This window comes from Oculina patagonica, chromosome 5, assembly GCF_052425735.1.
Source record: "Oculina patagonica isolate OP01 chromosome 5, crgOcupat, whole genome shotgun sequence".
NCBI lineage: Eukaryota > Metazoa > Cnidaria > Anthozoa > Scleractinia > Oculinidae > Oculina > Oculina patagonica.
The window spans coordinates 13,943,957-13,957,187 of record NC_135762.1 but is presented as its reverse complement, the minus strand read 5'-3'; the positions used below and the strand labels follow the sequence as shown (position 1 = coordinate 13,957,187).

The 13,231-nt window shown below is 36.7% G+C and overlaps 1 protein-coding gene and 1 long non-coding RNA gene across 3 annotated transcripts; both read left to right on the top strand.

The window, feature by feature from the left end:
* The first annotated feature begins 2,512 nt into the window (after nucleotides 1-2,512).
* On the top strand, nucleotides 2,513-8,919 carry LOC144655622 (capsule biosynthesis protein CapA-like). The gene is made up of 7 exons (XM_078515904.1): nucleotides 2,513-2,608; nucleotides 2,778-3,024; nucleotides 4,850-4,994; nucleotides 5,193-5,363; nucleotides 6,614-6,847; nucleotides 7,733-7,854; nucleotides 8,465-8,919. The coding sequence occupies exons 1-7, from the start codon at nucleotides 2,551-2,553 to the stop codon at nucleotides 8,619-8,621; spliced, it is 1,134 nt and encodes a 377-aa protein (XP_078372030.1). The 5' UTR covers nucleotides 2,513-2,550; the 3' UTR covers nucleotides 8,622-8,919.
* Nucleotides 8,920-9,461: 542 nt separating this feature from the next.
* On the top strand, nucleotides 9,462-13,231 carry LOC144655621 (uncharacterized). Of its 2 annotated transcripts, none has more exons than XR_013571164.1 (4): nucleotides 9,462-9,955; nucleotides 10,821-10,887; nucleotides 11,899-11,917; nucleotides 12,736-13,231. It is a non-coding gene; the product is annotated as an uncharacterized LOC144655621 (long non-coding RNA). The 2 variants fall into 2 exon arrangements; XR_013571163.1 differs by having other exon boundaries at nucleotides 9,463-9,955; nucleotides 10,813-10,887.

Sequence of the window (13,231 nt, the reverse complement as noted above, 5' to 3'; positions counted from 1 at the left end):
TGCGCCAACATATGAAGCCGAGTCCGGAAATCGAACCCGGGCCACGTTGGTGGGAGGTGAGTACTCTCAGACACCACTGCGCCATACCTGCTCCCCCGACATCAGACTCGTAGTAGACCCCCGTAGTACTGTCCCATCAAAGTATATGAGCTGAAATGTGACGTGCTGGAAACCGTTGTCGGTCACTTTTGTTTACTTAAAAGTAGCTTGTAGACTGAAAAACGAGCCACTTTTTCTCTAAAGTCGTTGAAAAAAGCGCTCTTATCTTTTAGCGTTTCTCCCCAGTCCCACTCACAGTTTTTACATTGTCTCCATACCTCTCGTTCGCAAAAAATACGAATGTTTGGCAGTCTAAGAAGATTGAGATTTTAATGGAACCTTTTTGGAATAAATCGTTGTCAAAGAATGTCGAGTGGAACTTAAAACCCGGAAAAACGAGGAAACATGTTTCCAAATATCATTATTTCCGGAAACATGTCTCCATAATTTCTTCTCCGTTTTGCCAAGCTGCCATGCCACGCGAAAACGCGGAGTGTTTCTGCGGTGTAGCAAAATCAAAGTTTGCTTCTTGGAGACAGAAATTGACACTGAAAACAATGCTTCCTTTATGGTAAAACTGGGAAACATTGGGGAAACTTCCGCGCTCATCGAATGTTTCTGGAAACATGTTTTCTCGTTTTGCCAGGCCTTTACTATACAAGGGTTAACGGCCCGCTGCCTGGTCCTATTGCCATTTTTGGAATTAAGGCCTGGCAAAACGAGAAAACATGTTTCCATAATTATATATTGTTTCCTCGTTTTGGAATATTCGAATGCCGGGTGGAAACACGGAATGATTCTGCCGTGTAGCAGAAGCAAATTTTGCTTCTTGGAAGAAAAGAAATTGACGCTGGAATCAATGCTTCCCGTGTGGAAAAACTAGGAAACATTGGGAAAACACGCACGCGCTATTAGTGTTTCTGGAAACATGTTTTTTTGTTTGTTTCTGGAAACATGTTTCCTCGATTTACCTAGCCTTTACTTCCAAATTCCGCTCGATCTTCTACCACCAGGGAATACATGTGTAGGAACGGTAGTTGTCATTTTAGTAGTAACTATTTTAGGCTGTATTATTTCCAAGTGACAGACGCATAACACAACAGTTTTTAAAGGAAAAATAAAGATGTCGCTCGTTCAGGAAATCTACGGAGTGGATTTTCCTGTAAGTTGTTGTGAGTTAACTTCAACTGTTGGGCAGCGTATTGGGGTAATTACAAAAAAATTCACCGTGGCATTTTAAAAATAATCGCATTTTATTAAAAACGTAGGCTTCTGAAAATCTCTCATATCTTAAACAAATCGCGTTTGATCGCTATAAAACTTATCATTTTATGTAATTTAAGCATTATTCTTTCAGTTTTAAAAAAAATGTAAGCAATCGCTTCACGTTTTTCCGTTTTAAAATGCGCTTAAAAAAGGGAACTGTTAGCCTCATAAATACCCGCGGGCCACCTTAAAAATTAAGAGCCACTGAGTTGATGTAATAGCACCCATATTTAATCAAACCAAATGAAAAACGATTGATGAAAATCGATGGTAATCGATAATAATCGATGACAGTCGATGAAAATCGATGAAATTAAAAGTCACAAAATTTTCCGTCATCGATTGGTCATCGATTTCCAATATCATTCGATGAATTGGCATCGATTATAATCGATTGGTATCGATTATCATGAGGGTCTCAATAGGGTTAACCGTTGGCCGTAAAACGGCCAAAAATTTAGCCGTTAGGCGTAAAAATTTGAAAATTTTAACCGTTAGCCGTAAAATATGTTAACCGTAAAAAATCGGTCAGTAATTATAAATAAACCAAAGTAGTTCACTTCATCGTCCCAAAATGGCCCTGAGACCTAAAATATGTTTTTCAATAATGGAAATTAATTTTTAACTTTTTAAAACAATGAAAATTAACTTTAAACTTCTGTTAACCGTTATGGAATTATATTAACCGTTAGCCGTAGAAAAGCCAAAATTTTAACCGTTAACCGTAAAAGCCACCACCCCATTGAGACCCTCTTATCATCGATTATCGGTTTCATCGATTGGTAAGGCCGGGGTAATTAGAATTAGCTTAAAAAATTGTTGTTTGAATCTCGCTAGACCGTGAACTTTACCTTGGTTAGGCGCATCTAGCGCACAGGTGCTGGAACTAAATTAAATCTACCCTTTGTTTTTCATACTTGCTTCTTAACAAAAGCGATAATCTGGAGTCGCCGCGGGTGACAGTCTAGATTCTGCAACCCTTTTGTTACTACATTATACCATTACATTTTAATTAAACAAAATAATTTGATCCTGGAAATCACCTTACGACATTTCAAGTTATCTTGGAAAAGCAAAACTATAAAACAAATGTTCACAAAAAGCTGTCCGGTATTGTTTGTCATTTTTCTTATTGTATTGATGCCAAACAATGGACTGACACCTGTATTTACCTGCAGCACACGAATGTAGCTCTAACCTTTTCGTCAAGGAGCTTCGTAGTTATATGTATTTGACACTTGTGTAATGATTCTGGCTTCATACATTCTCGCTCTACCATTTTTAATGGTACTTGCTCAGACAGGTGATGTATATTTGCTAAATTTATTTTGATGTTAGTTTCAAAATTCTGTTATGCTTTGCGCAGTTAAATTGAAATATTTGTAATTTCAACGTTGTTGCAAGAGTTTAGCCAGTTAAAACATTCAACAAACTAAACAAAAAAGAAAACAAATCCTTTTATTTACTTTTAGAGAAAGTGAAATTGCTGTTTGTTGGCGACATATCCTTCTCTGGTCCGGTCAAATATTACGTGGAACATAATTACCACTCATACAATGACTCCTTTAGTGATGTAGCTACTCTCATCAGAGAGGCGGACATTGCAGTTGCAAATCTGGAATCTCCATTTGCCAGCAAAGATGTATATCGTTACATTTACAAAGCTGTAAGAAAGGCCGTTACTTTGGATTCAAGTCCTAGAGCTGTCTCCGCATTGAGGTAAAATAGCCATAACTAATCTTACCGTACCCAAATTCGCAAGTAGCCAATCAGAAGCGCGATCTACTGTCCTGATATCCTACGATATCAAGTCACTGACCTGATATGGCACCATATCACGGTCACTTTGAATTAAAGTAGTGTTTCCGTACGTTGAATTGAAAAGAGGTTTTACCAATAAAACAGAAACGAGTATTTTTAATTAACTGGTGCTTACCGGTCGTAAAATGAGAAAAACTTTCCCGCCAAAACTAAACTTGAGCGCGCTCGCCAATTGCGCGATGTTTGCCGACGAGTACTGAAACATTCACACTGAAACAATAGAGTCGGAGTTTCTAAATTTTTCGCTAAATTTGGATTTTGAAAATTTAGGGAATGAAACTCCAAACAAACGAGTAAAAAATGTGAGAAGAGGACTTGATAAAAGTGTTAAACACCAAAAAAGTAGCAATACAAGCAGGTCAACACATTTGCACTACGTGTCTGGCAAGCATGGCTTCAACAAAGCGAATAATATCACCGGATTTTTGGCTGAATTTGGGTACGGTAAATACCTAATAGTACCTTTTTGGTACGCTTCGGCGGCATATCAGGCTCGTTTGGTCTCGCCATGGGTATTTTGGCTCGACTGCGTCTCGCCAAAATACGAACCATGGCTCGACCAAACTCGCCTGATATGCCGCCGAAGCGTACCAAAAAGGTACGATTAGGTATAATAACTAACTAATCTGGCTTTTTATTTCTTACTTGTCCAACTCGATCGATCGATAATAACTGAAAGGGGAATTTATTTAAATCACAAGCACAAGGACAAGTATGCTTAGATAAATCGCATAAGATGTACGAAAAAACTAATTCCTATTGTACCATCCTTGCTAGGAATCACCGCGTCATAAACATTAGCGTAAGCACGAGAAGAACAAACACATTTTGCTTTAATGTGGGTATGCTTTTGCGTTGTTTTTACGCACTTATGTTCATGCTTGTGCTTATTTCTTGTGGAAAACAGCCTTCAGATGGCACTTTGTTAGCTGAGCAAACTGAAATAAAACATGAAGGTAAAATTGTTTTAGAGCCAAAATTGCATACAGGTAGTCCATCGCAGGTTGTTTTGTCAGGTAGCTCTAAAAGTTCGTTGGTATCTAGTTAAACTCTCGAAGAATTCTCGAGCACCATTGTTTTTTTTTGTAATAAATTACTGAAATCATTTTTCTTCTATAAGTAGTTATTTTTTAAAACTAGACCATCACCATCACAATCTTCGTCACCATTATCAACATCATCATTATAATCATCATCAACATCATCATCATCATCATCATCATCGTCATCGTCATCATCGCCTTTTTCATCATTATTAGGTTACAATGTAAATAACCTTTGTCTGTGGGATTGTATACGAAATGCTTGTGCCCCGAGAGAATGTCAACTACAAATTGTCAAATTTTAACTGGTTGAACTTCATGGGACGTCTAGCGTAAACAAAAGTCTTAAAAGTTCATGTAGCACGAAGAAAAAGCTTTCGAAAAGCTTTCTGCTACATGCCCCTGTGCCATTTTACTACTGTGTCGTGATTTTGGTCCTGCTACATGTTGTCGTGTCCCTGAGACTTGTCCCTGTAACAAAAACACTCCTGCAAGCACCTTCCAGCTGACCTTCTAGTACACATGCTGCAGGGGCATGTTCCTGTGCTTTCAAAAAGACGGAACAAAAAGCGGACAATTGTAGCTTATGTTGCGGGAAAAGAATCATAATCCACCCAAAATTTACAAAAACTTTATTTTGTACCATTTTTGATGACAGCATACGGCTGTTTGTTGGTCAGTTTTGCAGGATTTGATGCCGTTACACTGGCCAACAATCACATGAATGACTTTGGATCTAAAGGAGTAAACTTTACTGTGCAAGTTCTCCAGGAAGTGGGAATAAAATATTTTGGCATCAGTTATGGTATATTCAATTCCTCTCAGGCAAGCATAGAATATTGGTAATGTATGTACGTACGTGCTCTTATAGCGGCTTGTGATAAAACTGACCCTTTCCCTGATGAATGTCTTCTATTTCCCTGACGAATGTCTTCTCTTTTATTGGTTTTGCCGCATGTCACCCAGGTTTTGTCACCCAGGTTTTGCCGTAATACAGCATATTCTTTTTTTTTTCTGTGCCAGGAACCTCTTATCATAAACAAAAACGGAATCAGAATTGGATTCCTAGGTTACTGTGAACACCAAACCGATAACCACTCTAAAAACTGCAGCGAAATACGATCGATGTTCAACACTGGACCGGCTGTTTATCAAGATGCCATTGCCACTAGAGACGTCGAAATACTGAAGAAGGTATTTCTATTTGAAATATTCAATAATAAAATTCCCAAGAATAACATTCTTACGGATATCCTTCTCAAAAAAAAAATATATTGTTTATCAAAAGTTAGAAAATAACTGAGATATTTGAGGTCCTCGGGTATCGGCTATTGTACTGTATCGGTTCCGGTTAACCCATTGGAATCCGAGAAAAATTCCTTCCCGATAGCACCGGCCACGCTATGTTCTTGTCGTCCGAGATAGAAGCAAATGATCAGGATGAAACAACCAAAAAGAAAAGAAAATTTTGAACACAATAAACAGTTTTCAGTTAGACCTATTCTGACCAGGCTATTTTGGTTCTTTTTAGACCAGGGGAGCGGATTCTTCTCACCCCCCCCCCCCCCCCCCCCCTCCGTAACTCCCAGAAATTCCAACAATTACAATGAAACTTATGATGATATCAAGCATGTCCGAAAATAATCAATCTTTTGATATACGTCACATGGTATGATGACGTCACATCACATGACAGTTACATCATGATGTCAAAACAGCCACCATCTTGGATTTGCCATCTTGGATTTCAAAATTTTACCAAACCGTCAGAAAACCGACCAAAAATACTAAAAAGTACACGGAATTTTACATTCTACATTCAAATTAATTAGTTAGCAGCCCGCATGCATCTTCTGAAATTGTTGTCTTCTCTTACGAGGATCACTCCGTTTTCTGTGCTAAATTTGTATTATGTCGCCTTGATGTGCTCCCCAGTCACGGAGAATGTTACACCCAGGGTTTTAGAATGTAGTGATGGCTCCGAAAGCTTGTAAAAGGTTATAAACTGGAAGCTGTCAGTTCAGCATGAATTAATTACCATAATAGGACTTGTTGGTGCTCTTAATAGACCACTTTAGCTACGTATGTAAATTGCCCATTTCAGATCATATGATGTTCTCCAGTGAATTGTTCTTTTATCTATCTGGAAATGATACATTCATTTCAACGTGAGTTTGTTTGAATTTGAAACTTGAAACCCGTAGGGACAATTTGATCAGTTTGAGAGCTACTGCATATCCACCATCTCACTGCCATAAAAAAATGTAAAGAGTATCACGGCCTTTACTCTTTCCCCAGACTTATGACTTTAAAAAAAAATCCTAGTCTTACCACAAAGAAAACTTTTTAAGGCTGCAGAATTTAAAGTCACATTACCGTGTTTACCAGTTAAAAGCATTGACCTTTGCTTCCCCTCATAAGGTTTCTTATTTTTTACTTTACAGGCCAGCGTCGACATTATAGTTGTGTACATGCACTGGGGTAAAGAACGTTTCATAGAGCCACTATCTCATCAGCTTCATATAGCTAAGCACTTAGTGTCCCTTGGTGTACAAGTTATCATTGGATCACATCCTCATATGCTACAGCCACATTGTATCTATGGCAACAAGTTGATAGCATACAGTTTGGGCAATTTTTTGTTTCCCCCTAGCCGAACGCTAGGTGGAAATAATCCGGTAATGTAAAAATGCTATGAAGGGGTACATTCGACTGACCTAATCATGAATAAATAAAAAACTAAATAAACCTGCAAAAAATACTCTTGAAGTCAGAAAGAGAAGATCCTTTCCATACAGCAATCAAAAGAATGGTTTCAAACGAAAATTACATAATGGAAATATGAAAGGCCCTTACACATGTCTTTCGCAAATTCAATGACACCAACCGGTACAGTGAAAGCGGAAAAGGCAGGAGAGTGTCCTTTCTGCAAAGAGCATCCGACGTCTCTGGTAACGTAAATCCCTCCGCTTAGGCAAGCAGGTCATTCCATGGCCACTCAGCAGGGTGTCCTTGTTAGACCTTTGTCTCATAAAACACCAAAGAATGTCATACTCGGATTATTCCACAAGCGGAGTAATTTTATTGACGCGACGACAAAATGGAAATTCTACAATAATCCCTACTGTTATATGTTCTACTTTTGGCATATGATCGGGAAAACACCGTATATTTAACATTTAATTTTACACTGATCTCACCAAGGCAGACTAAATTTGCCTTATCCGTATCTTCTTGTTCACTCTGTACGGCGCTGCGGAACCTTGGAGTTCGTTCGTTCTACGGCCTCTCTACAACTTCATTTTCTTATGTCAGAAAGGATGAATTATATTAGTTAGAGTGAATTGCTAAACTAAATAATACTATATCTTTTCGACCGCTTCATCCTGCACTTGATATTTTAGACACGGAATTATAACGTTAATAATCCGAATATAGAGAAGCCAAAACTTTCTGTTGCCCGGAAATGTGAAAACGCCGTACACCTATCCCATCATCTATCTCGTGGTTTAATGAGTTTGGCATATATATGACAAATGGGTATAATGTTCTTTCTTTTTCAGAAGTTATATGGAAGATTTGGCATGAAACCCAATAAACATCTGATAAAAGCTTACGAGAGCTACACTCTTGGGAACTGCGAAAATTTTAAACTAAGCACGATGCTCCAAGTTACAGTTACAAGGTATAACGAATATTAATGTGTATTCTGCTTCAAGTTTAAGGAGTCTCTTGATTCCGTTAACGATATTAAATACATATTTAACAGGTTTTTATTCTGGTCCTTCCCAACCCAAACACAACAATCTATGGTGTGCACTCTTTTTCATACATAGCTAGTAAAATATGGAACTCTTTCCCAGACACTTATAAAACCGATCAGATTTTTTACAATTCAAGCAGGAGATCATTAAATATGAAGCCTTTCCACGGAAGATCTAGTGATATTTCCCTCTGCATTTATAATATTGTATTTAGTTTAGTTTAGTTTAGATAAGAAATAATAATAATAATAATAATAATAATAATAATAATGGTATTGTAATACAGCATATTTTATTTTACTTTTTCTTTCTATAACTTTTTTCTCGAAGATATATATTAGCTCTATATATATAGCTACTCTGGAAATTTCGAGGATAAATAAAGATATGTATGTATGTAACAGAGGGGCTGACGTCACAAACTTGGTTTTCAGTGGGACCCTGTGTGAAATAAATTACAGATATAATAAAAATGCTTAACTGACGAAGTTAATTAACTCAAAACTTTTACTTTTTTGTTTGTTTGTGAAGGAATGGTGTCTTGGAAGCTAAGTATATTCCTCTGCGTATAGCATTTGATCACACAACCAAGCGACTTCACCCAGAGCCTACAAAACAAGCCAAATGGATTAACGTTTGCGAAAATGAAGACAAACGCTGTCAGAAATGTTTTAAGAATTATCCCTAATAATTAGTATAATAATCTCAATATCAAATCATTATTAACATGTTGGAAGAAATGCGCGTACGTTTTGTCAATACTCGATTAAAACTAAAACAATGTTGAAAAATTAAAAGTGAAATTGTTTGCCAGCTTCACGAGTATTCATTCTTTTGCCCTTTTTAACCAATGGAAGGTGAATTTTGAGTGATGCCAGACCTTGCTTTTGAGCTTTAGGACCTGCGCCACCGACAGTACATTTGAAAAAAGCCTTTTTTCAAGTTTGTAGTTGGTATTAAGCGGTCTTAATCTTCCTTGTTTATTGGAGGCGCGGTGCACGAATTCAAACTGGTTTGAATTCGTGCGACTGATTGTAGCGATGAAATTCTGTCGCATCGACAACTTGGAGATTGTCGCCGAAATGTACCATGTCACACGAGGCAACATGTTGCAGCGACTTGTCAGCTAGTGTGTCCCGACCTTTACAGTTTGTAATTTAAGCTTGTTAGTACAAAATGCTTTTGTACTAAAACAAATAACAATGTTTAAAAGCACCCGTACAAGCAAAGCCCTTTCTTTTCCGCTGACATACTAGACAAGAACTGGCTCTGTACGAATCGCGTCAAATCTTTGTTATTATTTATGCGCGAGGCTTGCGCGTTAAGCTTGCGCGAGGACTGCGAGGCGTTGCCTGGATGCATATTTAGATCCCAGCTCGCCGTGGCCACATGTCGCAATGGACCTTTTTCGCTTGGGCGGTTTGTTTTCCCATTACAGACCACGTGATGCTCTCTAGAGAATTTTCCTTTTATCCACATAAAATTAAATTTATTCATTCATATACACGCGACTAGTATACCATTCTCACTCATTAAGTCAGACTTTTAATATTATAATATAGTTCGAGGAAGACTAAATAAATCATTGCGGGCTTTTTCAAAGTAGTGCCCCTTTTGATTAACTTCAATTAATATAAATAGCTAAATAACATATATCAGATATTCGGCATAATTATACATATGCCTTGATTAAAATAAACGTTCCCCCGAGAAATTTTTGATATATAGTTCCATAGTCCTGATACAGTGTTTTTGTTGGGAGCTATATAGGACGTGCTATAATGAACGTAGAAACGCTCGATATAATTTAAGGACTGACGTCAACACAGTTTTTAAAAACATTTTTTTACGCTTTCATGTATATTAAAAGAAAACACTTTTGGAAGTTGTCAGGGGTCGTTGATACGACGAACGTCATAAAGATATTGCCTTTCGACAATTAAATTCATCGTAATGCATTAAACATAAACATCCATCTGTCGGAGGCACAGTTACTTTTCTTTCACGGAAACAAGGTAAACGGTAAGTGTTGTTTTTGTAGACATTTCTCTGCTTCAATAAGTTATAACTAAGAGCTAGCTATCAGAGGTCTTATCAAAGTTAACAATAATCAAGCTAAAATTGATGGTAAAAATTCGATTATTAGAATTTGAAATACAAGCGAAAGGGAAATGAATTTATACTATACCAAACACACTCTGTAGTTATTGTATTATAATAAAACACTTTATTATACAATATGTTACCTTAGGACGTTGCTCCTTGGTCACTGGAATACGTGGAAGTGTTAAGGTCATACATCGCCCAGTACAAGTCAAAACCTGTCAGACTTTATGATGATTTTTCCATACCAATTCATGCCAATTCGGTTTTTATCATCCATCAGTAAGTTGATCAATATCGGACTCCTTTAGGTGTTAAAAAATCGGAGATTGTTTAAGCGTCGAAGAAGAAAAGTTCGGCTGGTTTCCTAAGTCTGTACTGTTGGTCTTAAACAGTTTTTCAGAAATGAATTGGTAAACCAATCCGTTATGCGGTCTGTTACACATGCGGTAAAATGGTGATCAATTGTTACCTATAAATAGTCAGAGTTGAGGTATTGTATCGCATGAGCTGAGTCGGAAATCGTGTTCAGGGTACTGCTAGCGCATAGCCAGTTAAAAAATTACTTATATAACTTGAGGAAATCAAGTTTGTAATCCAAATTATGTTATCTTCATTACAAGTTTCAGTTATGTAACCAATGCAAGTAACCGATAAATATATTATAATATTAACTTCCAGAGGAGCCTAACAGCTTCTCATATTAAACCAAAATTAAAGTTGTACCAAACAATTCTCTGCTATGCTGAGGCACTCTAACACTGCTTTCTATTAAGATTTTCAGTGCCGACATGTCTAGGATCTTGATCGTTCTCGTGGTCGTATACCTGGCATCTGTACATGGATCACCGGTAAGCGAATTCGAACTATACAATACCATCAAATTCCGATGCTGACCCAACCCCTCCACTACCCGAAAATAAGCCCACCACAAAATAAGCCTTGCCGGAAAGAAAACCATGGGCTTGCATATAGTTTTAGCTCTAAAATAACATCTTTTTGGATTGAGAAGCCTTTCACTGTTAGGGTTGTTTTATATTTTATGCGATAACAATATTTTCAGCAGATATTGATGTTTATCTAATGATTTTTTTAGAACTTGAAGATGAATTGTAGAACGCACCACGAGTCTCTCGTAGCCCAGTTGGTTAGAACGCCCAACCGGTATCTGGAAGGCCATGAGTTTAATTCCAAACAAGGGACTGAGAATCTTTTCTTTTTCCCATGCTTGTGTCATTGTTGAAAAATTCGATTCATCTTTACTATTTAACACCAAACTTAAAATTTGTCATCTTTATTATTTACTATTTTAGAACTTCTTTGTGTTTTTCATTTTTTCATTATGTGCGTCTAAAATGTTTCAAATTCAGTTTAAATTTCGGAACGCAAAAAGCATTCACAGTAATAAGGCTCCCTCAAATAAACCAACCAAAAAATAAGCTTACCAGTATCAAAAGCTCTATGGTAAAAAAAAGCGTAGGCTGGATAACTATCCGACAATAACATTACGGCCTGACTTCTTTGCGTCTTTGCTTTTGGCTACTTCATATATGGGATGTCGAATCCGTTAAAAACTTGTTAACGTTTAGTGGGTTTGGTTAACTTACGATTCTTTAGTTCGCTTGTGAGTTCATTCTGTACGCACTAAAATAGTTATTCCTTCTCGGTTATAAAGCAAAAAAAAGAGACAATTATACATTTTGAAGACATTTTGACTGAAACTATTCTGAACATATCCTCTCCTTAAAAATATTTTTAAGTAACGATTTCGAAAACTCTGACTTGTAAAAGTCATTAAATGTATTCAATTTAATGTTCCTTTATACGTAATAACATACTTTCTTTTCCTTTTCTATCCGTAGTTCTACATGAGGTCAAACGGTAAGAAATAAACTAGATTCAGTTAATTAAGTATCCAAAAATTGTCATAAAGAGGCACTGCAGGTAAAACAAATTTTAGGATGAGCTACGGTGCTATAAAGAAAAAATTAAAATATTTTGAAAATATTCTCAACAAAAAGATATCTTCGTCATGGACTGAGAAACAATTTATAAATTTTTATATGCACAATATAATTTATACCTTAAATGGAACCACAACAACATCACAGTGAAACGCCCGTAGGATAAATCACTATACTGTAATTCTGAAAAATTAAATCGTTCGAAAAATCGAAACTTCACCATATTGGCGCTTTCTTTTGTATCAGCGTTTATTCAAGTGTTCTATTAAATTATAAATACCTACACTTAAGTCGGTTTCGATAAAATAAAGTAACCAGGAATATCACTAACCTGTATGGATGGGCTGTTTTATAGCATAGAATAGCATTGTTCAGTTAGCCTAAACCAAACTAATTACTCAAAACTGCCAATCAAAAATCCAAGCAAATACATCTAGCCAGCGCGAAGCTCAGGTTCCGAATGGTTGAAAAAAGTGGTGTGAGATTTATTTAATCCAATTTTTCGGCGTAGTAACGCAAAAACAAAACAAATGCGAATTACTCTCGACCCTTAATAAGAGCTTTTATAACAAGTTAAATGTGGATGGGTAGTCATTAATCGCTCTGTTACAAAATTTACAAGCAAAATTTCATATTTTCTGAAACACATCGGAAGTGATCCCCATGGCTTAAACAAACCCCATGCATGAAAGTTAATTAATTTTATTCACGATTGCTCTCAATTTGCACCCTCAGGATTGCAAAACTGCAAGACGTGCATGAAGAATCCTGAAAGATGTTCCACTGTTGACCCGTGTATTTTTACAACCTGCTTACAAGGCACATTATGTTGCCGTTGTAACTGCAATAGGGCTATTTGCAAGCCCATTCCCTGATTGAAATGAAGACATCAAACATTTTGCATGTTAAGAAACGGTTTTTAAACAAGTAATCATATAGAATTAAAGCATTAATTAAGCTATGGGCAAATCACTAGTTGATAGGAAATAAAGCAATGTGGTAATATTTGGCTTGATAAGTAAGCGTCAGAAAATTGGAAAACTTCCAAATAGTGCTAACCGGCATTTGTTCTTAAGTTGGTGAAATGATTTGTGAAAAGTAACTGCTCATATATATGTATATATGTATGTTCATGTATTCGGCCTTAAAATGTTTTTATTATCTATCAGACTTGTGGATTGAAGTTGTTACTGGTGTGGAATTTAATAAACATATTGATTCAGCTGCTAAA